Below are 27,310 nucleotides of genomic sequence, written 5' to 3' on the forward strand. Positions count from 1 at the left end.
AGAACTTATGGACCTCATATGACTGCCATCAGATGTTGCGGTAATGAAATGTAAGGGTCACTCTATAATGACCACAATGGAAATCCATGGAAATACCTTGGCAAACAAAACTGGAAAAAGAGCAGCAAGAGAAGGAATAAAGGAAATAGAACAAAACCAGATACCTGTAAATGAAACCATGGAAACCAAGTTAAACTCTGCATCACAAACAAACATACAAGATATTTAAGAAATGCAAGATCAGTGCTCAAATGAAGGGAAGTGTTACTGGATGGAAAATGGTGAGTTGATAAATAACGATGGAGTAAGGAGCTATGGCACTAGTGATAGACTAGTGGCCCCAAATGAACTGCTTCCTCATCTGGCACAGTAGATATACTCCTTGGGGCACATTGGAGTGTAAAAGATGGTCAACAGATTCTCCCAGTGGTGGTGGATGCAAAGTTCAGGATGCAAGCTTGACAAACAGTTGAAAGGTGTATGACGTGTCAGAAAACAAACCCCGGATCAACAGAAAAGATACCACGACTCCGGGTTCCTGCCCCACTTGGTTCATTTTTCCATCTACAAGTGGAATACATTACTTTACCAAAGTGCCAAGGATATTCAGATGTGTTAGATGAGTGGACAAATTTCAGGATGGGTGGAAGCCATCCCAGCAAGAAAAGCCACTGCCACACACAGAGACAAAACTCTGATTCAGGACTATATTTCGAGATGGAGATTGCCATGTCACATTGACTCTGACCAAGCAACATATTCCACTGGAAATGTTTGTCAAGAATTACATGGTCATTGAATGGTCTTTTCACCTAATATCATCATTCAACGAGCCAGTCCAGCAAATCCAGCTGTATTGTTGTCAGTGGACAAGGAAGATTATGATGATCATGACTGTACAAGGACAATAACATGTCAAGAAGATGCAAACTACCATAAAGAAGTGCCTTTATTGAACCCAGAGCTGATTCTGTACACTTCTCCTTCCTCAACCATTGAGGGAGGAATGTGAATGGTTGTTGTGACAGAAAATGAAGTTATGACCTCAGCTAACATGGTCCCTGGTACCTCTGCACAACGGACAGAACGGAAAGCTTTGATTGAAGCCTGTAAGCTAGCAGATGGAAGATCAGCTAACATCTACGTGGATTGTCAACATGATTTCAGAGTCGTTCATGTCTTTAGAAATCCGGAGACAAAGATGTCTTACAGCTGTAGGAACTGCAACTAAAATGGCCAATTAGTAAGAGAAATTATGGAGGTCATACAACTACCATCTGTATTGAAATGTAAAGTTGCTGTATTGAAATGTAAGGGTGACTCGATAATGACAATGGAAAGCCATGGAAACACCTTCCGCAAACAAAATTGCAAGAAGAGCAAGTGAAGGATTAAAGGAAATAGAAGAAAATTAGAGAACTGATACTATGGAAAATAAGTTAAACTCTGTATCACAAGTGAACATACAAGATATTCGAGAAATGCAGGATCAGTGCTCAAATGAGGTAAAGTGGTACTGGATGGAAAATGGTGAGTTGTTAAACAACAATGGAGTTTGGCCATATGACAGTAGTCTATCTGAAGTGGTAACAGGACAACCTATTTTACTACCGGGCACTCTCAATCTCAGAGACGCTGTTCTGCACGTTATGGCAGACAGTTTAATTGATTGTTGTACCCAAGTTATGTAGTCTGTTTCTCAACGGGTTACTGCTGCTTGAACTTGCCCATCATTTTGGCAAGGTAATGAGAGAAATGGATGCAATGAGCAAAATGGTTCTTCAGAATCACGTGGCATTAGATCTTCTCCTAGCAGATGTAGGGTGGGGGCAGGAACACGTGCAGTTAAGGGTAAGGAATGTTCCACCTGAATAGCGGCCAGCCCTGAAACATAGTTACTCAATATTAAATGTCATAATATTCATATTAATACGCATTAACATAATCTACATTTTTGTTTGTTAAAAGTGATTATTACTAGAATAGTCAAAACTCGTATCGATATTCCTAATATATCCAATCATGATTTAATACAGTACTATAAATGCTTTTAAGAACACGTAAACTCTTTGATATTATACAATTGAAGTAGCTTTTAATTACTCTGTAATGTAGATACTTCCAGTTTTTCCACCTGTGAACTTTCAGATGTGGTGATTCTAACAGAGAACCTTATAGAAGCAAAGGGGGGACTGGTGGAATCAGCTGTTTTTTAAAATACTTTTTATAAAATATTAATTGAATTCATGCAAGGCCAAAATTGTCATTTTAATCACAGATTTTATACTGAGATAATTTATATATTTCATAATTATGTACCTGTAACAGATGCGTACTTTTCACAGTGTGTGGAAGTTTGTCTCCACTTACTGGCAGAAGGTGGTATAGCAGTTACATACAACTTTGCACTGTTTAATTGCCTGTGTTCGCACATTATACACGTGTTAGAATTGTGTTGCCTTTTAATTGGATTCTGTAATCAAAGGAAATTTGGTTATCTTGAGTATAGAGATGATAGATTTTTCAAAGGTGCCATCATTTTATTGAATCTCTGCTGTGCTTCTCGGTTCATCATTTAATTTAAAATGCAAAGTTTTAAATCTTTGTTTAAACTTAATAAATATACGATGGTGAAAATCAAAGTTTCATGCTCATTCCTGAAATTGTAGAAGAACCCAGGATCGAAAATAACTGAGATCCGACAAGAGGAATGGTCTCTCTACTGTACATTGTTTGCATGCAGAGTCAGCATTGAAAATAGGACTTATTTATTTCTGATGAATCCACAATATTTAACTCCAGTCCAATTAAAGGCTAATGTCATCAGAACAAACCCCTCCCATGCCCAGTGACCAAGGTTCAGTTCCAGATGTGATAAACAGTAGCAATAACTGCAGAATCTGACACCAACAGTCACTTTTCAACTTGCAACTGGATTCACCAAACATAATGGTTAAAAGTTCAACACAGAGTTATCTAAACTGTCTCCCCTGTGTGAACTTGGTGATTTGTCAGCAGGTGGTTTCATCGGTAAACCTCCTTCCTCATACAGGACAGGCTTGAAGTCGCCAATGTACCGTCAGTTGAGATGACTAACGAAATCTCTTTTCACAGACAGAGAAGGCGAATGGCCTCACCCAGTGTGAACTCGCTGGTGTGTCTGCAGATGGGATGATTGAGTGAATCCCTTCCCACAGTCTGAGCAGGTGAATGGTCTCTCACCAGTGTGAACTCGCTGATGTTCCTTCAGTTGGGATGAGGTAGTGAATCCCTTCCCACAGTCTGAGCAGGTGAAAGGCCTCTCCCCAGTGTGAACACGTTGATGTACCATCAGTTGAGATGAGACAATGAATCCCTTCCCACAGTCTGAGCAGATGAACGGCCTCTCTCCTGTGTGAACTCGCTGATGTACCTTCAGTTGAGATGACTGAGAGAATCCCTTCCCACAATCGAAGCAGGTGAATGGCTTCTCCCCAGTGTGAACTCGCTGGTGTGCCAGTAGTTGAAATGACCGAGAGAATCCCTTCCCACAATCGAAGCAGGTGAATGGCCTCTCCCCAGTGTGAACTCGCTGGTGTGTCTGTAGGTTGGATGAGTGAGTGAATCCCTTCCCACAGTCTGAGCAGATGAATGGCCTCTCTCCCGTGTGAACTCGCTGATGTACCTTCAGTTCAGATGACTGAGTGAATCCCTTCCCACAGTCCGAGCAGGTGAATGGCCTCTCCCCAGTGTGAATGCGCTGGTGTACCTTCAGTTGAAATGAGCGTGGAAATCCTTTCCCACAGTCTGAACAGGTGAACGGTCTCTCCCCAGTGTGAACTGACTGGTGTCTCCGTAGGTTGGATGACTGAGTGAATCCCTTCCCACACATAGAACACGTGAACGGCCTCTCTCCGGTGTGAACTCGCTGGTGTCTCTGTAGTTGGGATGACTGAGTGAATCCCTTCCCACAGTCTGAGCAGATGAATGGCATTTCCCCAGTGTGAACTGACTGGTGTGCCAATAGGTCAGATGACCGAGTGAATATTTTCTCACAGTCTGAGCATTTGAATGGCTTCTCCCCCGTGTGAACAGACTGGTGTGTCTGCAGACTGGACGACTGAGCAAATCCCTTCCCACACACAGAACAGGTGAACGGCCTTTCCCCAGTGTGAACTCGCTGATGGACCATTAGTTGAGAGGACAGAGTAAATCCTTTCCCACAATCTGAGCAGGTGAACGGCCTCTCCCCAGTGTGAATGCGCTGATGTACATTCAATTGATATGACTGAGAGAATTCCTTCCCACAGTCTGAGCAGATGAATGGTCTCTCGCCAGTGTGAACTCGCTGATGTATGCTCAATTCAGATAACTGAGTGAATACTTTCCCACAGTCTGGGCAGGTGAATGGCCTCTCCCCAGTGTGAACTCGCTGATGTACCTTCAGTTGATGTAACTGAGTAAATCCCCTCCCACAGTCTGAGCAGATGAATGACATCTCCCCACTGTGAACTGATGGGATGAGTGAGTTAATCACTTTGGATGGTCTGAGCAGGTGAACAGACTCTCCCTTGTGTGAATTCGCTCCCACATATGCAACAAATGAATGGTCCCCCTCCTTTATGCATTCACTGGTGTGTCTATGGGACGGCTAAATGAGTGAATCTCTTCCCAGACATGGAGCAGGTGAACAGCCTGTCACTGTTGCTAATTCCTGGATATATCGTCAACTTGGATGACAGTATGAATCACTTCCCACAGTCAGAACAGGTGAACCCTCTCACTGTGGTGTGAACTTGCTAATGTATCTTCAGGCTGGATGACTGAGTAGTTCCCCTCCCACACACAGAGCAGGTGAATGACCTCTCCCCAAGGTGAACTCACTGGTATGTCTGCAGGTCAGCTGAGTGAGTGAATGGCTTCCTACACTGAGAGCAGGTGAATGATATCTCTCTGCTGTCAATGTCTCAAGTCAGATGTCAGACATAGTGAATCCCTCGCACAATCAATGCAGTTGAACAAATGCTGATGTGTTCTCAACACCCGGTTCCAGTGGATTTTACTGAGTTGCAACAGAAAACTTCATTTCAGACACAAAGTACATTTCCAGCTGGGACGAGACACTTCTTCATCTCCAAGGATCAACAACAGGTATATTGGTGTTACAAGGGAAATATCTGGTCACTCCTTAAATATCTGGGCAGAGACAGCAACACTGATGCGTTGTTGTGTTTTGAGATTCCTGTACATAAAATCTTTGCCGTTTCTAACCTGTAAAAAAATTTACAAAATGCATCAATGGGTGAAGGACAACATTTCATATGAGATCAGTTCAGTCTGTATGATGAGCTCTGACATCACACTGTAACAGTGAGGTTCAACCCAAGTTGGAGGAACAGCACCTGATCTTCTGCCTGGGTACGGAGCAGGCATCCACACCGACCATCAAATTCTCTGACTCATTTTCTGCCTGTCTTCAATCTGTGACTTGGCTCAGTTTGTTTCTCTCCATTAGTATGATCTGAAGTTTCGGTCAAAGACCACATGCTTTTATATGGCTGATCCTGGTGACTTTGCAATTACTCTGAGCCCCGCCACCACCGAAGTGATTGAAGGTGAAAGACTCATCAATGGCAATGTCAATTAATACGAAGGGGAGGGCAGCAGTGTTTCTCAATGGAACACGAGTGATGGGAAAGCTAGAAGTCACTTGTTACCCAGGACAAAGGTGTTTGGTATCATTATATAACCAGAGACAATGGGTCAAAACATGTTCTCACAGGTAGAGAGGTTCAGAACAAGAGGAGATAGAACAAAAGTAATTTTCTCAAGAATTAAAGCTAATGGAAGAATTTTGTTTTTTTTTCGGTGCAGCTCCACTTGCTATTTTTATTGACTAAATTGGACTCTTTACCCGAGATTAACTCAGCAATGTATTTTTGTTCCAAGTTGGTGATCCATGGATTTAGAGAGCTGGAACAGATCAGTGTCTGGGTGAGCACTCCGCTCCCGTCCCCTCCGCCTGCACTCCAAACACACCCGGGAAGCGCAGGCATTGCAGTCCATGACTGCCTCAGTACCCAGAAACCCCCACGACCCAGAGACCGATCTAGCCATCATGGTCCCACGGGTGCGCATGCGCTGCAGAAAAGGCGCCAGCACCTTCGCTCATCTGCACAAAGCCGAGCTCCTCGGGCCCGGGCGGGATTGTGGATCTGAGAGAAATAGATAAAAAGAATCGGAACTGTGCCTCGGTGTGACCGGAATCGCAGCAATTGTCCCTCAGTTGCCGTGTGCACATTGCTACTGCATAAACCCCGCCCGGAGACCCGTTCCTACCTGCTGCAGATCCTCCAGCGCCTTTTGTCCACTGGGCGCATGCGCGATATTCGGGACCAGCTGCCACCCTCACGCATGCGCATTTGATCGCTAGTGGGTCACCGACCAGAGGACTCGAAATGCGGCCGGAATCATCTGTGCGGTCAGGCATCATCTGTGCAAGCGAACAGGCAGTCGACGGTTCTGGCCAAGACGCTTCTTCAGGATTGACAAGGAAGATGACAGAAGAAAGGGGTGGTGGGGGTGCGAAGCTGGCTAGAAGGTGATATGTGAAGCCATGTGGGTGGGAACAGTCAAGGGCTGGAGTCTGGTCGGAGAGGAGAGTGCACCATTGGAGAAAGGGGAGGAGGAGGAGGCGGCCCAGGGGGAAGTAATAGGCAGGTGGGAAGAACTAAAAAGTCAGACTGAAGACTAGAAGGAGAGGGTATTTGTTTGAAGGAGAAATTGATATTCATGCTATCAGGTTGGAGGAGGACTGCCTCATCTTCACCTTGGATGTTCAGGCCCTATACTCTTCTGTCCCTATTAAGAAGGCCTCAACGCTCTCCGTTTCCTTCAAGACAAAAGGACTAAACAATCCCCCTCCACCACCACTCTCCTCCATCTGACAGAACTGGTCCTCACCCTGAACAATGTCTCCTTTGGCTCCTCCCACTTCCTCCAAACTTGATGGGTAGCCATGGTCACTCACATGTGCCCCAGCTATGCCTGCCTTGACTAAGTAGAACAGTCTTTGTTGGAAGCCTTCCCTGTTTATACGCCCCAACTGTTTCTCTGCTACATTGACAACTGCATTGGCGCTGCTGACCTCGTCAATTTTATCAACTTCCACCCTGCTGTTAAATTCACTTGGTCCATTTCTGTCACCTCCCTCTCCTTACTCAATCTCTCTGTCTCCATCTCTGGAGATAAATTGTTAACAGATATCTATTTCAAACCTCCTGATTCCCACGATTATCTTGTCTTTATAGCTTCTCACCCTATCTCTGGTAAAAATGCCATTCCCTTTTCTCAGTTTCTTTGCCTCCACCACATCTGTTCCCAGGACATGCCTTTCCATCTAAGACATCAGAGACGTCCTCCTCATTTAAAGAACGGGGTTTCCCTCCTTCCACTATTGATGCTGTCCTCACCCGCATCTCATCTATTTCCCATACATCTACACTTACCCCATCTTCCCACCGCTATAATAGTGATAGAGTCCCTCTTGTCTTTGCCTACCACCCCTTCAGCTTCCACATCCAATACATTATCCTCCTCAACTTCCACCATCTCCAAAAGGATCCTATCACTAAACACGTCTTTACCCCACCCTCTCCGCTTTCTTCAGGGATCACTCCCTCCCCAATTCCCTTCTCCATTCATCCCTCCTCAATAATCTCCCTCCTGGCCCTCATCCCTGCAAGCAGCCTATGTGCTACACCTGCCCATGCATCTCCCCCCTCACCTTCATTCAGAGCCCCAAACACTTCTTCCAGGTGAGTCAACACTTTAACTGCGAAGCTACTGGGGTCGTTTATTGTGTCCGGTGCTCCCAATGTGGGCTGTTCTGCACTGGCGAGACCTATCATAAATTGCGGGACCACTCTGTCCGATCCACGAGAAGCAGGACTTCCCGATGGCCAACCATTTTAACTTCAATTCCCATTCCTATTTGGACATGTTGGTCCATGGCCTCCTCTTGTGCCGAGACAAGGCCACCCTCACAGTTTAGGAGCAACACCTTATATTCTGTCTGGGTAGCCTCCAACCTGATGGCATGAATATCGATTTCTCCTTCCAGAAAACAAATCCCACCGCCCCCCCCCCAACACTGCCCTCCCTCTATTACCCACGCAGGGCTTTTTTACTTTTTCTCGCCTGCCTATTACCTCCCCCTGGCTCCCCTCCTCCTTCCCTTTCTCCCATGGTCCACACTTCTCTCCTATCAGATATTTTATTCTCCAGCCTTTGACCTTTCTCACCCACCTGGCGTCACCTGTCACCTTCCAGCTATCGTCCGTCCCCATCCCCCCACCTTTTTATTCCGGCATCTTCCCCCTTTCTTCTCAGTCCTGAAGAAGGGCCTCAGTCTGAAACATTGACTGTTTACTCTTTATCATAAGTACAGCCTGCCCTTCTGAGTTCCTCCAGCATTTAGTGTGTGTTGCTTTAGATTTCCAATGTCTGTGGACTTTTTCATGTTTGTTCTGAAACGCGCAGGTTTCTGGGTAAGCAAGGTGCCACAAGACGGTGATTACAAACACGAGTTCTATGCTATCTGCCTCAAAAACATTTAATGCTTTTATGTGGGAAACTCAGCAGCTACTTTAACACAGCAAGTTCCCACAACCAATATACTCAATATCGAATATTCCGTGTGTCCAATGTCAAAGACCAACTTACTTATGAATGCAGATGTAAAAAAAAAGCGATTCTGCAGATGCTGGGAATACAGATCAACACACACAAAGTGCTGGAGGAACTCAGCAGGTCAGGCAGCATCTAAGCAGAGGAATAAACAGTCTAGGCATGGTGAATTTTCTCGGACTGAAGAAGCAACAGGCATCTGCTACATCAAGAAAAAGACTGACCATCTAACTTATTTGTACACCTGCTGATTTTATATACTTCGACATGTTCACCCCTCGGCCTCCTATGTTCCAGGGAAAACAGTCACAGCTTACCCAGCCTTCCTTTACCACTCAAGCTCTCCAACCCCGGTAACATCATTGAGAATCTTTCCTGCACCCTTTCCAGCTCAGACACCAGAACTGTGCGCCAAGTGTGCTCGTACCGCTGACTTGTACAGTTGCAACCTTACATCCCAACACTAGTACTCGGTGTCTGACTGATGAAGACAAGTGTTACATACACCTTCTTCACCATCCTGTCTGTCTGTATCACTGCTTTCAGGCAACTATGGTCTTGAACACTTCCTCTGTCTGTTCTGGAACACTCCCCAGGGTCCTAACGTTTACTGTCTGAGTCGTGCTCTGGTTTAACTGAGCAAAATGCAACAGCTCACACTGTCCAAACCAAACCAAACCAAATCCAAACCACACTATCCAAACTCTCTGATGGTGGTGTCTGAAAAGGGGATGCTGTCCAAGTTGCATGCCATCTTGGACAATGTCTCCCATCCACTACATAATGTACTGGTTGGGCACAGGAGTACATTCAGCCAGAGACTCGTTCCACCGAGATGCAACGCAGAGCGTCATAGGAAGTCATTCCTGCCTGTGGCCATCAAACTTAAAACTCCTCCCTTGGAGGGTCAGACACCCCGAGCCAATAGGCTTATTTCCTGGCATAATTTACATATTACTATTTAACTATTTATGGTTTTATTGTTACTATTTAATTATTTATGGTGCAACTGTAACGAAAACCAGTTTCCCCCGGGATCAATACAGTATGACTACTACTATTATTGCATTTGCCATTTCTTGGCCCACTTCCCCATTTCATCGAGATCCCATCATAATCTCAGGTTATCTTCATTGTGCACTACATTACCAATTTTGGTGTCAACTGTGAACTTACTGATCAATACTAACCAATTGTTAATATAGATGACAAACAACAGTGGGCACAGCACCGAACCCTGTGGCACAACACTGGTCACGGGGCTCAGGGATGAGAAATAATCCTCCACTATCAATGTCTATCTCCTTCCACTCAGCCAAACTTGCATCCAATTGGCTGACTCACCCTGACTGTCAGGTGAATTAAGCTTCCAGACCAGCCTTCCATGTAAGACCTTTGCAGAGGCATTACAGAAGTGCAAGTAGACAATGTTGATCTTGTTCAAAAAAAATACTCAATTAATTAGACATGATTACCCATGCACAAAGCTATGCTGACTATGTCTAATCGGTCTTTGCCCTTTCATTCCTGGGATCATTCTCGTGAACCTTCTCTGGACTCTCTCCAAGGCCATCACAACTTTTCTTAGACAAAAGCCCAAAACTGTTCACAGTAACCCAAGTGCAATTTGACCAATGTCTTGTAAAACCTACATATTGCTTTTGTATTCTAGTCCTCTCGAAATGAATGGTAACGTTACATTTGCCTTCAATACCAATGGCTCAAACTGCAAGTTAATCTTTAGGGAATCCTGCACAAGAACTTCCAAGTCTCTTAAAACCTCTGATTTTTGTATTTTCTCCACATTTAGAAAATAATTCCCACCTTTATGACCGGACACATCCCTACTCTATATTCCAACTGCCACTTCTTTCCCCATGCCCCCAATCAGCTTTAGACCTTCTGCACCTTCCTCAGCACCACCTTCCCCTCCAAGGCTGAGAGCTTAGCACCCTGCTCCACTGGCTTTACGCTCATGACTGTGTGGCTAAGCACAGCTCCAATGCCATGGTCAAGTTTCCTCACTGTCGTCGGCCAAATCAAACGTGGGGGTGGGTCAGCAGAAGGAGGGAGATCGAAAATCTGGTTGACTGGAGGACCTGTCCTGGGCTCAGAAAGTAAGTTCAATTACTAAGAAAGCATTGCAGCCTCTACTTCCTTATGAGCTTGTGAAGATTCAGCACGACATCTAAAACTTTGACAAACTTCTGTAGATGTATAGTGGAGAGTATATTGACTGGCTGCATCACAGCCTGGTGTGGAATCACCAATACCCTTGAATGGAAAATCCTCCAACAAGATGGTGAATGCTATTCTGTATTCAATATTTTGGTAATATTTGAGTAATCTTGTACATATATGTACATGAATAATTCATTATGGGTTGTATGTCCTGTAGAAATAAGTGAACTACATATGTCATTACACTACCACGCAATATGGGGGTGGGGTGGGGCTCACTTAAAGTAAACTCCAAGTTAGAATCGCATTTCAGATTCCTGTGTCCTCCTTTGAATAAGTTTAATGTTTTGAAGTTACAAAACATAACAGATATGGTCCAAACTATCAAAGGTAAAGCCCTCTCCACCACTGTACACATATTAGTTAGTATTATATTATTATTATATTTATCATTATTATTATTGCTAAGTGTGTTTTTAAATGTTGCTGCTGCAATGTAATAATTTCCACTAGGGATCAATAAAGTTATTATTATTATTATCTACATGAAACATTGCTTCAAGAAAGGAAAGCAGCATCCACCTTCAGGGGCACCCACTACCCAGGCCATTCTCTCATTGCTGCCATCAGGGAGAAGGTACAGGAGCCTCAGGACTCAGATCACCAGGTTCAGGAATACTTATTACCCCTCAATCATCAGGCTCTTGAACTAAGGGGATAACTTCACTTGCCCCATCATTGAAATGTTCTCACAATCTATGGACTCACTCATGTTCTCGATATTTATTGCTTGCTTGCTTATTTATTTATTTGCACAGTTTGTTGTCTACAGTACTGCACTCTGGTTGAACACCGTGTTGGGCAGTCTTTCTTTGACTTTGTTGGGGTTTTTATTCTATAGATTTATTGAGTATGCCCATGAGAAAACAAATCTCAGAGTTGTATGTGGTGACAAATGTGTTCTATGATAATAAAATTTACTTTGTACTTTTGTTCTTCGTAATTTGTACCTATCTTCATATCGTCCACAAACTTGGCCACAAAGCCAATCTATTCCTTCATTCAAATCACTGACATACAACATGAAAAGAAGTAGTTCCAACATCGACCCCCGCAGCACATCACTATTCAATGGCAACCAACCAGAAAAGGTTTCCTCTATGCCCACACTTTGAATTCTGTCAGTCAGCCAATCTTCTATCCATGCTAGTACCTTTCCTGCATTTTGAACTTCTTGGTATCCCAAGCAGCTTTTGGTCAAATCTTCAGTCTGTCTATCTATTCCTGGCCACCACACGTAGTTCTGGGTGAGACTTTTCATCTTGGCTGTACCCAGGTACCCTTCATGCAGATTCTCGAACACTCTGGAGGAGAGTTTAGAGGGAAGCACATCACGAGATCCACACATCAGCGTTCTTTGACATATCGACAATTGGTCTAGTCTTGCTGAGAACTTTGGAAACATAAGGTTACCATGAGCTGGCCATCTATGCATGGTGATGTTATAGGCTTTTGACAATGTCAGCTCATTCCTTGTTTCTCTTTGTATTTCAGCATTTGTTACTGGCAACTCGTCCACCAATGCGGTGTGGAACACTTCTGCTGGGTCACAGTATGAAGCCTTTTCTTCTTCGGTTGCCAACAGTGGAAGATGTCATAAGAGTGGGCTCCGAGGAACAGTACCCAACATTGTAACCGAGTAGCAAACATCACTGGAATTCCCTTCCTGGGATTGAAAATGGACACAAGGGGCTGGTGATCTGGCACTTGTGTAAACTGTTGTCCATAGTGGTGGGACTTCTTTATTCCCCATACTAGACCAGGGGGCCTCTCAGACGATTTGTATGTAGTCGCGTTCTGCACTCGTCAGTGATCTTGAAGCAAATGCAATCGGACATTCAGATTCATCTTTCATAGTGTGTTCTAAAATGGCATGGGGGGATGTATCACACACCAGTCTGATGGGCAGAGATGGGTTATAATAGGTGATCAGTTCATCTCTTAGTCTCATTATTAGTCTCTTTGTTTCCTTGACTGCACTTTCACATATTTTTGACCGTTCCCACTTTGCCCCTGTTTGCAACAGTGTGTTCAGTGGGTGCTGCACTGTTGCAATGTTTGGGAGAAATCTGGGGTAGTAGTTTACGAGGCCCAAGTATGACTTGAGTTGTGACACATTTTCCAGTTTGGGTGCCTGTAGCACTGCTTCAGTCTTCTTTCGTGACTCATTTAAGACATGCTTGTCAATGACATGTCCATGATATGAGATTTCATTCTTGGAAAACTCACCTTTCTCTCTCTTTGCACACAGACCATACTCACTCAGCCTGGTAAGCACTTTACCAAGGCTCTGGAGGGGCTGTTCGCCATTTTTGCCGGTCATGATGATGTCATCAAGGTAACATTGTGTTCCTGGGATATTTTGGAGTGCTTGGTTCATTGCTCTTTGCTGAATTGCTGGAGCTGGATGCAATGCCAAAGATGAGATGATTGTAGTGGAACAGACCCTGTGAGTTTTGATTGTGAGGAACTTCCTGCTTGACTCCTCAATCTCCATTTGCAGATAATCTCATGACAAGTCAATCTTTGAAAACCTCTTCCCACCTGCCAAAGATGCAAAAATGTCTCTTCATGGCAGGGGATGCCGTATGGTACACAGCACCAGGTTGATGCCTACTTTGAAATCCCTACATATGCCACTGGTTCCAGCCTTCCCTTTCTTGATCAGCGGCACAATGGGCATGGCCCAATTGCTCCACTCAACCTTGTAGGGAATTCGAGATGTCGCCAAGCTCTGAAGTTCAGCCTCCGCTTTAGGACGTAGTGCGTAAGGCACTGGATGTTTCTTTCAGTTCAATTCCAGCCCTCATGCCCTTCTCAAACACCTTCTCATTAGCATTAAGCAGCTATGCCAGTCTCTGGTTCGTGCTAGCACTTGGGCTGCCATTACCTGTTGATGTCACATTGAGAGCTTTGATTGTGTGCTAGTACAGTTGGATTTTTCTCAACCATTCATGTCCAAGAAGTGCAGGCCCTCCACTTTTCAAGACATGAAGTTCGAATGCTGTGTTTGGCCTCCATACATCACCTTCACTTTCAGTTTGCCTTTGGGAGACACTTTTTCACCTGTGTAGGTCTTTAGCATCACTGAGGTAACTCTCTATGGTATCTTAGAAAACAGAGTGTTGTAGTCAGCCTCTGAAATTATAGACGAAACTGATGCTGTGTCCAGCTCCAACTTCAGTGTTACACCAGACGCATCCATTGTGATCCAATGATTTTGTGATCTGCCTCAGTAATACTATGCAGTTCTAAGCATGACAGCTCATCTTTGTCAGACTCTATGTTGTCTGATTCTGTTTCACATTTTGTCACTTTATGCATTTGCTTAGTTTTGTGTTTGCAACTCTTCACTTGGTGTGTTTTTTTTCTCTCTAGTTGTGCTTTTTGTCTGCCTTGCACATTCTCACTCTGTGACCTCGTCCGTGACACTTTCTGCAAACTTTTTCTTTGAGCCACAGTTATTTGCATCAAGGGAGGATTTGCCACATCAATAACATTTTTGGCTTTTTGCACCATGACATTTTCTACATTTCACATTCTAAACTGTTTTTCTGTGGTTCTGCTGCATCCCTAGGGGTCAGAAAACTGGGTGACTGTCAGGAGAGGGAAGGAAAATGCCCGGATAGTGGAAAGCACACCTGTGGCTGTCCCCCTCAGCAACAAGTATCTCATTTTGGATGCTGTTGAGGGGGATGACCTGACAGGGGACAGCCACGGTGACCAGGTCTCTGGCACTGAGCCTGGCGCTGTTGTGTAGGAGGGAAGGAGGGAGGAGAGGAATGTGGTAGTCATAGGGGATTCCATAGTCAAGGGAACAGACAGGAGGTTCTGTGAGCCTGATAGAGATACCCGCATGGTGTGTTGCCTCCCAGGTGCCAGGGTACAGGATGTCTTGGATCGGGTCCAGAATATGCTGAAGGGAGAGGGTGAGCAGCCAGCTGTCTTGGTACATGTTGGTACCAATGACATAGATAGGAAAAGGGAGGAGGTCCTGAAGAGAGATTTCTGGGAGTTAGGAAGGAAGCTGAGAAGCAGGACATCCGGGGTAGTAATCTCAAGATTGCTACCTGTTCCACGTGCTAGCGAGGGCAAGAATAGTAGGATCAGACAGATGAATGTGTGGCTGAGAGACTGGTGCAGGGGGCAGGGCTTCAGATTCTTGGATCATTGGGATCTCTTCTGGGGGAAGTATGACCTGTTCAAAAAGGACGTGTTACACCTGAACCTGAAGGGTCCAGTACCCTGGTGGGAAAGTTTAATAGACCTGTTAGGGATGGTTTAAACTAATTTGGCTGGGGGATGGGAACCAGAATGATAGAGCAGAGCAGGGGGAAAACAGAAATAAGTCCAAGATAGTGAACAGTAAAGATGTCAGGACGGATAGGCAGGTGATGGGGCAAATTTGCAGCCATTGGGATGAGTTGCAGTGCAATCAAAGCAAAAAGTACCAAATACTGGAATTAAGGTGTTATACTTAAATGCACGCAGCATAAGGAATAAGGTGGATGATCTTGTCGTACAGCTACAGATTGGCAGGTATGATATTGTGGCCATCACTGAGACGTGGCTAAAGGATGCGTGTCTCTGGGAGCTGAACATCCAAGGATACATGGTGTATCGGAAGGATAGGCAGGGAGGCAGAGGGGGTGGTATGTCATTAGAAAGAGGTGACATAGGATCGGAAGGTGCAGAATCTTTATGGGTTGAGCTAAGAAATCGCAGGGGTAAAAGGACCCTGATGGCAGTTATGTACAGGCCTCCTAACAGCTGCAGTGATGTGGACTACAAATTACAACAGAAAGTAGAAAAGGCTTGTCAGAAGGGCAGTGTTATGATAATTGTAGGGGATTTTAACATGCGAGTGGATTGGGAAAATCAGGTCAGCACTGGATCTCAAGAGAGAGAATTTGTAGAATGTCTGTGAGATGGCTTTTTAGAACAGCTTGTTGTTGAGCCCACTAGGGGATCGGCTGTACTGGATTGGGTATTGTGTAATGAACCAGAGGTGATTAGAGAGATTGACGTGAAGGAAACTTAGGAGGTAGTGATCATAACATGATTGAGTTCACTGTGAAATTTGAGAAAGAGAAGCCAAAATCCAATGTGTCGGTATTTCAGTGGAGTAAAGGAAGTTATAGTGGCATGAGAGAGGAACTGGCCAAAGTTGACTGGAAAGGGACTCTGGCGGGAAAGACGGCAGAGCAGTAGTGGCTGGAGTTTATGTGAGAAGTGAGGAAGGTGCACGACAAATATATTCCAAAAAAGAAGAAATTTTCAAATGGAAAAAGGATGCAATCGTGGCTGACAAGAGAAGTGAAAGCCAAAGTGAAAGCAAAGGAGAGGGCATACAAGGAAACAAAAATTAGTGGGAAGACAGAGGATTGGGAAGTTTCTAAAAGCTTACAAAAGGAAACTAAGAAGATCATTAAGAGGGAAAAGATGAACTATGAAAGGAAGCTAGCAAATACTATCAAAGAGGATACTAAAAGCTTTTTCAAGTATATAAAGTGTAAAAGACAGGTGAGAGTAGACATAGGACTGATAGAAAATGATGCTGGAGAAACTGTAATGGGAGATAAGGAGATGGGAAGACTGAGGAAGACATCAGCAGGATACCGGACATTCAAGTGTGTCAGGGAAGAGAAGTGTGCGCAGTCACAATTATGACAGAGAAAGTACTCAGGAAGCTGAATAGTCTAAGGGTAGATAAATCTCCTGGACCAGATGGAATGCACCCTTGTGTTCTGAAGGAAGTAGCTGTGGAGATTGCGGAGGCATTAACGATGATCTTTCAAAAGTCAATAGATTCTGGTATGGTTCCGGAGGACTGGAAGATTGCAAATGTCACTCTGCTATTTAAGAACGGGGGAAAGGAAGCAAAAAAGAAATTATAGACCTGTTAGCTTGACATCGGTGGTCGGGAAGTTGTTGGAGTCGATTGTCAAGGATGAGGTTACGGAGTACCTGGAGGCATATGACAGGATAGTCAGAACTCAGCATGCTTTCCTTAAAAGAAATTCCTGCCTGCCATAACTATTGCAATTTTTTTGAGGAAATTACAAGTAGGCTAGACAAGGGAGATGCAGTGGATGTTGTGTATTTGGATTTTCAGAAGGCCTTTGATAAGGTGCCGCACATGAGGCTGCTAACAAGATAAGAGCCCATGGAATTACGGGGAAGTTACATATGGGGATAGCGTTGGCTGATTGGCAGGAAACAGAGAGTGGGAATAAAGGGATCCCATTCTGGTTGGCTGCCAGTTACCAGTGGTGTTCCACAGGGGTCCGTGTTGGGGCCGCTTCTTTTTATGTCGTACATCAACAATTTGAATTATGGAATAGATGGCTTTGTGGCTACGTTTGCTGATGATACAAAGATAGGTGGAGGGGTCAGTAGTGCTGAGGAAACAGAGAGTCTGAAGAGAGACTTGGATAGATTGAGAAAATATGGGCAAAGAAGTGGCAAATGAAATACAATGTTGGAAAGTGTATGGTTATGCACTTTGGTAGAAGAAATAAACGGGCAGACTATTATTTAAATGGGGAGAGAATTCAAAGTTCTGAGATGCAATGGGACTTGGGAGTCCTCGTGCAGGATACCCTTAAGGTTAACCTCCAGGTTGAGTCGGTGGTGAAGAAGGCGAATGCAATGTTGGCATTCATTTCTGAAGGAATAGAGTATAGGAGCAGGGATGTGATGTTGAGGCTCTATAAGGCACTGGTAAGGCCTCACTTGGAGTAATATGTGCAGTTTTGGGCTCCTTATTTAAGAAAGGATATGCTGACTTAGGAGAGGGGGCAGAGAAGATTCACTAGAATGATTCTGGGAATGAGAGTGTTAACATATGAGGAATATTTGACCGCTCTTGGACTGTACTCCTTGGAGTTTAGAAGAATGAGGGGAGACCTCATAGAAACATTTCGAATGTTGAAAGGCATGGACAGAGTGGATGTGGCAAAGTTGTTTCCCATGGTGGGGGAGTCTAGTATGAGAGGGCATGACTTAAGGATTGAAGGGCGCCCATTCAGAACAGAGATGTGAAGAAATTTTCTTAGCCAGAGGGTGGTGAATCTGTGGAACTTGTTGCCACAGGCGACAGTGAATGTCAAGTCATTGGGTGTACTTAAGGCAGAGATTGATAAGGCAGAGCGTGGTCTTCCAATCGTCGGAACGCTTCTTCATTCGATATCCCGCCTGCACCAAGGAGCCCAAATTTCCTTTTGTGAAATTTATATCTTTCAGCTATTACCAGCAGTTTAGGACTCAGGTGATTTAATAAGATTGCAACAATTTCATCAACAATTTGCTTGCTGGCTTTTCAGCAGTTACTAAATTGCATAAAAGAGCCTGTACGTTTTAGCACCCAAAAAGATAAAAAGCATGGTGGCTTTCGTTTCCTTATCCACTTTATTCGCTTTACAATACAGTTCAATACTCTCGATATATGACTCCCAGCCTTCATTAACAGTACAGTATCAAATTCATCAACTTTTCCAACTGAAGCCATTGCCACATTATTTTCACTTTAACTTTGCTAGTTATGTGTCTTTCGCTGTGTACTATGCAGTTACTCATGTGTCCCTTTGTTAGTGTCCGCAGTGGCCTTCTCCATACTGTTTAACTCTTTCTTCCCACTGTCTCTCTCCTGTTTATTGTCCTGTAACTGTTGGTGTAGTTGGTGACATTCTCTGACATTCAGGCTCGTATTCGTCACCAATTTTCTGTGCAACTATATACCAATTATATAAAAGCACACACACGTGAGATGGCTTTAACTTGTGTTTTCGCATTGTGGCAAGAAAGAGAGGGCAGATCAATATGCATGTGTAGACAACAGCTCGATGGACATAAATAAGTTATCAGTTGATATGTAGTGCTAAGGAGAGGCATTGCTCTAAAAGAAATACATCCATACATTACAGGTGGCCTCTTACCCTGGCTTCTACAAGGGGTTTAGCCGCTCCATCCCACCTCATGGTGCACACCCACCTAACCAAGGCCTGGCATTGTCATTGTGCATTTGGAGTCCCAGTAGGTAACTCCGGATACAGTCGTGAGTTTTCATCAGCACCCTGATGTGGGTAACGTGGTTGGCCTACTCGGGGCAATGGAGCCTTTGTTACATCCTGACCATTAGGTTGTGGGTAATCCCTGGAAAAATGACTGTTGTGTCCACAATTGAAACCTTTTCAAGCGATTCAGTATTCATAATAGGTGGAATGCAGGCATTCGAACCTTGTCTTGACCATCCCCTCTACTAGGTGGCGCTGTTGAGGGCGATGGTGGTTTACCCTGATATGTACCTTGGCTCCCTTCATTCAGCTACAGTGCACCTTGATCTCTTATAGGGCTATTATAGAACCCTGTTTCCCCTCATCTTCCTTAGCAGCTTTCTGTTTTGCTTCCTTTTCCCGTACTCATATCATCCTTCTCAGAACCCATGTTTCAGTATGTGTGGGATCTGTAAGATCAAACATTTCACACAGTCCTCTGCTCTCCTCAGTACCATGTGATACAGAAGTCCTCAGCTCGTTACTGCTTTGTTACTGAGTCAATTTCTGCCTTTCCAAAGTAAAACAATAAACACTTGAGAAAATTGACCACAACATTGTCACAAATGTAGAAGGGCGCTTCCCTTTCCACCATCTGCACTTGTGCAAAGCCTCCGCCAGGTCTCCTCAATTAGCCCCTGCAGCTTCTAATATCGCCTCACTCAGTCTCCCCTGGTGCCTATTCCTCTGGCAGGGCTGAGTGTTACACCGAAGCCAGGCACAGAAGGGTTAACATCCGTTCTTCTGCCTCATCTAAACTGTAATCTATCCTGTGCTGGAAAAGTTCCTGAGGATCATCTCCCAGCCCATACTTTGACATACTCACAGCTATAGCACTCAGCTGGGCCAAGTCAGAAGGGGTAGAATACTACGTCACAACTGATCCCCCTGGGGTAGGGTTCGAGCTGATTCCCCAGGGTAGGGTTCGAGCTGTGTGTCGAGCTGGAGTAGAATACTACGTCACAACTGATCCCCCAGGGTAGGGTTCGAGCTGGGGTAGAATACTATGTCACAACTGATTCCCCTGCTCTGGTGTCTCCTGAAATCTCCCCATTACCATGGGCGGCAGTGGGGCAGAGGACATTAAGTTCCACTCCCTTTTGGAAAAATCCATGTGGAGGTGGCCCACATCCCCAATCATCCTCACTATTAAACTGTGTCACCTCATACGTTAAATCACCCCAGTCTACATCACCGTCATTGTCAGCCCTTGCATCAAATGCACATATCTCTCCTCTCTGATCTCTGAGTGGACTTTACAGTATTTCAATTTGTTTTCAACATGGTGTGATCAGTACTGCCTTTCCTCTCAGCTGCTGATTTCTGCCCGAAGTACATAGCAGTCCGTAAATCCTGACAGACTTTTTCATTTCTCTACTTCTGTATTCACCTTTCATACTCCTCTTCATTTTTATCCTTTTCTCTTGTCACACATTCACACTGAGTCTGAAACTGACTCACGTGTATCAAATTCACCTGAAAATGCTCCCTCAGAATTTTATTTTCTTTCACCTCTCTCACTCTAACAGTTCCCTACACTTATACAGTTTCTGTTTTTTTCTCTTCACTTCAATTAGATTTTCCTGCATACATCCCATTATAGCAGCTTTTTCATTCTCTTGGAATTTACTTGATTTCTTTTTACTAACTGCTTTCCACAATGCATCCCCCAGGGTTCCTGACCCTCCACTCTCAATGTTTCCTATCCACTCCTCATAATCAGGCTGCTTTCTTAATATATAACTAAGAAAGCACTTTCTCCAATCCTCCAAACACTCTGGGTTCTCCTTTTCCCATTTTAATATCCCAATTTAGTGAATGGTTCAGCTCGAAACTAGGGTCCCACACCTCTATTCTTTCATAGTCATAGTCATACTTTATTGATCCCGGGGGAAATTGGTTTTCGTTACAGTTGCACCATAAATAATAAATAGTAATAGAACCATAAATAGTTAAATAATAATGTGTAAATTATGCCAGTAAATTATGAAATAAGTCCAGGACCAGCCTATTGGCTCAGGGTGTCCGACCCTCCAAGGGAGGAGTTGTAAAGTTTGATGGCCACAGGCAGGAATGACTTCCTATGATGCTCTGTGCTGCATCTCGGTGGAATGAGTCTCTGGCTGAATGTACTCCTGTGCCCACCCAGTACATTATGTAGTGGATGGGAGACATTGACCAAGATGGCATGCAACTTGGACAGCATCCTCTTTTCAGACACCACCGTGAGAGAGTCCAGTTCCATCCCCACAACATCACTGGCCTTACAAATGAGTTTGTTGATTCTGTTGGTGTCTGCTACCCTAAGCTTGCTGCCCCAGCACACAACAGCAAACATGATAGCACTGGCCACCACAGACTCGTAGAATATCCTCAGCATCGTCTGGCAGATGTTAAAGGACCTCAGTTTCCTCAGGAAATAGAGATGATTCTGACCCTTCTTGTAGACAGCCTCAGTGTTCTTTGACCAGTCCAGTTTATTGTCAATTCATATCCCCAGGTATTCGTAATCCTCCACCATGTCCACACTGACCCCCTGGATGGAAACAGGGGTCACCGGTACCTTAGCTCTCCTCAGGTCTACCGCCAGCTCCTTAGTCTTTTTCACATTAAGCTGCAGATGATTCTGCTCACACCATGTGACAAAGTTTCCTATCGTAGCCCTATACTCAGCCTCATCTCCCTTGCTGATGCATCCAACTATGGCAGAGTCATCCGAAAACTTCTGAAGATGACAAGACTCTGTGCAGTAGTTGAAGTCCGAGGTGTAAATGGTGAAGAGAAAGGGAGACAAGACAGTCCCCTGTGGAGCCCCAGTGCTGCTGATCACTCTGTCGGACACACAGTGTTGCAAGCACACGTACTGTAGTCTGCCAGTCAGGTAATCAAGAATCCATGATACCAGGGAAGCATCCACCTGCATCGCTGTCAGCTTCTGCCCCAGCAGAGCAGGTCAGATGGTGTTGAATGCACTGGAGAAGTCAAAAAACATGACCCTCACAGTGCTCGCTGGCTTGTCCAGATGGGCATAGACACGGTTCAGCAGGTAGACGATGGCTTCCTCAACTCCTAGTTGGGGCTGGTAGGCGAACTGGAGGGGATCTAGTGTGGAGCAGCTCCAGAACAAGTCTCTCCAGGGTCTTCATGATGTGGGAGGTCAATGCCACCAGTCTGTAGTCATTGAGGCCGCTGGGGCATGGCGTCTTCGGCACAGGGACGAGGCAGGACGTCTTCCACAGTACAAGAACCCTCCGGAGCCTCAGACTCAGGTTGAATACATGTGAAGTACTCCACATAGCTGAGGGGCACAGGCTTTGAGCACCCTGGTACTGACACCATCCGGTCCTGCCGCCTTGCTTGGGTTGAGACGTTTCAGCTGTCTTCTCACCTGTTCAGCTGTGAAGCCCACCGTGGTGGTTTCGTGTGGGGAAGGGGTATAGTCATGAGAGCAGGGTGGGGGACTGTGAGGAGGGGTAGGAGGGGAGAGTGGAATATGTGTATTCTTTCCAAGTGCACCCCAGGATGCCAAAATATGTTGACCATTTATCAACAAAACTAGGTTAGGAAATTCATTATGTAACTCTTAATTAATCAAAGCTCATACTAATTGTCTCTGCGCAAAAAGCAACATAACAATGTTGACCCAGAGTCAACACTTAGAACATGAATTCTATTGTTCCCTTTGTACCAATACTCACTTAGACCATTTTTTTCCAATTTATAACACCAAAATAGGGGATCTTCCATTGGCTAGATGATCAATCACTCTTCCCCAAATTCCTGGCATGGGGGTTCTTCTCTGAAGTTATCACTACCTTGTATCTGAAAATCTCTGCTTTTATACTCATTCCTTACCTGTTCAAATGTTGTATTGCAATGTTACTGGTGACGAGTTATCTGACTGACCCATAACACTTTCCCATTGGATGTAGTCCAAAGGCTACACAGCTTCATACCTCTGGTGACTTCTTTCGATCCTTTTGATTCTGGTTCAAACCAGTCCAACAGGTCACCTGGACACTAGACCGAGATAGTGAGATTACTTCTGCAGACTTTCCATTGTACACGGTACACAGATTATCTGAGAATTATCTCAAGTTTAGCAGGTCCATAGCAAAAACTCCTTGTGTCTAAGTTCAATTGCTCTGATTAGGTTATACCACAGCAAGAATTAGTTCAAACAGTTCACATTTTAGTTCCACTTCTCATTCACGTTCTGACATGTCCATCCATGGCCTCCTCTACTGTCGCAATGAGGCCACACTCAAGCTGGAGGAAGAACGCCTTATATTCCGTATGGGTAACCTCCAAACTGAAAGCATGAACATCCATTTCTTAAACTTCTGGTAATGCTCCCCATCCCTCTCCTTCACCATTCACCATCCCCTTTACCCCCTCTCACCTTATCTCCTTGCCTACCCATCGCCTCCCTCTGGTGCTCCTCTCTCCTCTTCTTTCTTCCATGGCCTTCAGACCCCTCCTATCAGACTTCCCCTTCTCCAGCCCTGTATCTCTTTCACCAATCAACTTCCCAGCTCTTTACTTCATCCCTCCCCCTTCAGGTTTCACCTCTCATCTTGAGTTTCTCCCTTCCCTCCCCCCACCTTTTAAATCTGCTCCTCAGCTTTTTGTCTGCAGTCCTGCTGAAGGGTCTCGGCCTGAAATGTCAACTGTACTTTTTTCCATTGATGCTGCCTGGCCTGTTGAGTTCCTCTAGCACTTTCTGTGTGTTGCACAGAATTCCAGATGTGTCCTCACCAACAACGAGTACAACGGGAACTACACCACCCTGTTCCTAAACTCCACTCCCTGTGCAGTAAAGGCCAAAGTGCCGTCTGCTGTCTGAACCACTTGATGCAGAATCACAATGTCATCATCAGATTTCCTTCCACTGTCTCTGTGTCATCAGCAGACTTGGACATCTCACATCTTGTTCCCTCCTCATGGTCAACAACTGTGGCCAAGAGCCGATCCCTAGGGTATTCCAAAAGTTATCTCCTTCCAGTGAAATCAACCCACTTATTCCAGTCACTCACAAAACACCGGGGAACTCATCGAGTCAGGAAGCGTCTCTGGAGAGGAATGGACAGTCGACAAAATCATTGTGTCACCTTTTCTCATTTAGGAAATCACTTTGTTCAACATCCTGTGGTTCTGACTGTCTGCCACTGAGACCACGTTTGTTTTCTGTTTTCTCTGGGTACATAACAATGTACTGAGTAACAAGTGGCCAGTGGCATTCACACCACACAGAGTCAATCTCCAATGAGAAAGCATCGTCACCTACTCTTGAGGGCCAATGGCATTGCTGACTCGGAGTTTACCACCATCAAATGTCAGGAGGGTCACAATAATCAGAAAGTCTCCAGAAACAGCTGTGTAAATACAATGTGTTCTTCGTAAGTCTGTGGGACAGTCCCAGAATGTGAGGCTACATTAATGGAGAGAGACAAACTGAGCCAAATCAGAGGTTGATGAAGGGCAGAAGTAGCCCATTCTAACACAGAGAGGAAGATGGAGGATTTGAGGTTGCATCCAGATGCCTGAATTGTGTACAGCTAGAAGACGAGGTGTTGTTCCTCCAAACTGTGATGAACCTCGCTGTAACAGGGTATAAAAGGCAAGTGATTTGTGTATGGGAATCTCAAACACAACAACATGTCAGTTCTGGCCGAGACCCTTCGTCAGTCCTGACGAAGGGTCTCAGCCTGAAACGTCGACTGCGCTTCTTCCTATAGATGCTGCCTGGCCTGCTGCGTTCACCAGCAACTTTGATGTATGTTGCTTGAATTTCCAGCATCTGCAGAATTCCTGTTGCTAACATGTCAGTTCTGCTGTGTCTGTCTGTTCACCAGCATTTGAATGCCACCAATCCCTAAATGTGGAGAAGGAGATGTTTGGAAGACAGCACACCAATCGTAGCATGGAGAACCCAAATACTTGTACATGTCCGTGATCTGAGATGGTAAATTCCCAGAGAGTTGAAAGCAGTGAGGTATCATTCACTGGCTCTCAGTTTGGAAGGGATTCACACAATCATACCAGCAAGTTCACACTGGGGAGAGAACATTCACCTGTTCCATGTGTGGGAAAAGATTCATTCTACTAACCCACATTGTGATGCTCCAGTGAGTTCACAATAGGTAGAGGCCACTCTTCTGTCCTGAGTGAGCAAAGAAATTTATTCAATCATCACATTTGCTGAAACACCAGCAACTTCCTATCAGGGAGAAAGTTCAACTAAATTGTACGTTAAAATTTTAACCTTCATGGTGACTGAATCCAGTTACAAGCTCACGACTGATTGTTAATGCCAGATTATGAGGATATTCTGCATTCTCATCACACCCAATTTTGCACCGTGGTCACTGGGCATGGGAGGAGTTTCTCTGCTGATGTTCGCCTTTAATAGGACTGAAGTTTAATATTCTGGATCAGTGACAAATAAATCAGCTCTATTTTAAACTCTGTCTCAGGTTTTCACTGTCCCTGGCACAGGCCCAATGTACAGTAGAGAGGCCACTTAGTCCAACTGGTCCCTGCCTGTGTTTCTGTTCCATATCAGTCCTTTTACATCCATCCCTGCTGTTCACCTCTCACACTCCCTGTGATGACAGGGTGCAACTGGTCACCACCCTGTGAGGGAAGAGGATTCCCTTGTATTTCCTGCATGATTTTCTCCGGACTGAATAATGCTGTGAGCTCACTGTAGTTTTGCCCCAGACGCTCCTTTTTCCTCAGGGTTATGGACCAAAGAAGAATGTTGTGTGTGGTTAAACTCCTCTCCCCCCACCCACCCTTTCAACGTTATGGGTAATTTTCACTGATTTCAAAGAACTGTGCCTCACACAGCTTGGTTGTTGAACACACCACTCTCTTCTAAAGTATGAGAGCAGAACGGTGGGCAAATCTTCAATGGAGCAGAGCCAGAAACCAATGGGAGGTGGAGGGGGCTGCACCAGACAGGACTTTGGGGATCCAGAAAGTAGTGGAGCTTAGAGTTTACGGGGAGGAGGAGGAGCAGGGAGTCAGACTAGGAGGATGTGGCTACAAATGAAAGATCAGAAACATGTGGAAACTGATTAACTGGAAAGATGTTGGTTATATCGACGGAGACGGGAAGAGGCTTCCTGCGACCGTTGAGTCTCATAGTAACGGAGTAAGTTACAGTTTTTTGGTATTTGGTACAAACAGTAGCATTAGAGGTATGCATCTGGGATTAGTGTTGTGCTTGGAGTGCCAGATGTAGGGACCCTGGGAGACTCCCAACCTCCCCAAGGATTACATCTGCACCAGGTGCACTGAGATGAGGCTTCTGAAGGATCATGTTAAGGTGCTGGAGATGTAAATAGATGACCTTTTGCTAATTAGGGAAAGTGAGGAGGTGATAGATACTACCTATAGAGGGGTAGTGGATAGCACCCCTGTTACAGTCCCCCTCAGAAATCGATATATCGTTTTGGATTCTGTTGAAGAGGCAGACCTGACAGAGGAGGACCACAGTGAACGAGACTCTGGCATTCTGCCCAGTGCCAAAATCAAGAGAGCAAGAAGAAATGCGGTAGTTATAGGGGACTCCATCGTAAGGGGGACAGACAAGAGATTCTGCGAGCCAGACAAGGATACCCGGATGGTGTGTTGCCTGCCTGGTGCCAAGGTACGGGATGTCTCAGATCGAGTCCAGAGTATTCTGAGGAGAGAGGGCAAGCAGCCAGGTCTTGGTACATGTTGGTACCAATGACATAGACAGAAAAAGAGAGGAGGTCCTGAAGAAAGATTACTGGGAGCTAGGAAGAAAATTGAAAAGCCGAACCTTCAGAGTAATAATATCAGGATTGCTGCCTGAGCTGCACGCTAATGATGGTAAGAATAGCAAAATTAAGGGAAGAGGAAAGGGCAGGCAGAGCAGGGTTCCCCTGTGGCCATTCCCCTCAACAACAAGTATACCGCATTGGATACTGTTGCGGGGGATGACTTACCTGGGACAAGCTGCAGTAGCCGGATCTCTGGCACTGAGTCTGGCTCTGCAGTGCAGAAGGGAGGGTGGAAAAAGAGGAGAGCGGTAGTGATAGGGGACTCGATAGTTAGAGGTGCAGATAGGAGGTTCTGTGGTCGTGACAGAGAATCCAGGATGGTTTGTTGCCTCCCAGGTGCCAGGGTCAAGGATGTCTCTGATCGATTGCATGACATTCTGAAGTGGAAGGGTGATCAGCCAGGTGTCGAGGTGCACATCGGTACCAATGACATAGCAAGGAAGAGTGAAGAGGTCCTGGAGAGTGAGTATAGAGAGTTTGGTAGGAAGTTGAAAAGCAGGACCTCGAGGGTGGTAATCTCAGGATTGCTACCTG

At 45.1% G+C, this 27,310-nt stretch overlaps 1 protein-coding gene across 1 annotated transcript; it reads right to left on the bottom strand.

Moving 5' to 3' along the window:
• Nucleotides 1–420: 420 nt before the first annotated feature.
• Nucleotides 421–6,364, bottom strand: LOC134350799 (zinc finger protein 585A-like). The gene is made up of 2 exons (XM_063056499.1): nucleotides 6,319–6,364; nucleotides 421–5,250 (listed from the first exon to the last, which is right to left on the bottom strand). The coding sequence occupies exon 2, from the start codon at nucleotides 4,475–4,477 to the stop codon at nucleotides 3,134–3,136; it is 1,344 nt and encodes a 447-aa protein (XP_062912569.1). The 5' UTR covers nucleotides 4,478–5,250; nucleotides 6,319–6,364; the 3' UTR covers nucleotides 421–3,133.
• Nucleotides 6,365–27,310: the final 20,946 nt, after the last annotated feature.

Source organism: Mobula hypostoma, chromosome 8 (assembly GCF_963921235.1).
Source record: "Mobula hypostoma chromosome 8, sMobHyp1.1, whole genome shotgun sequence".
Lineage (NCBI taxonomy): Eukaryota > Metazoa > Chordata > Chondrichthyes > Myliobatiformes > Myliobatidae > Mobula > Mobula hypostoma.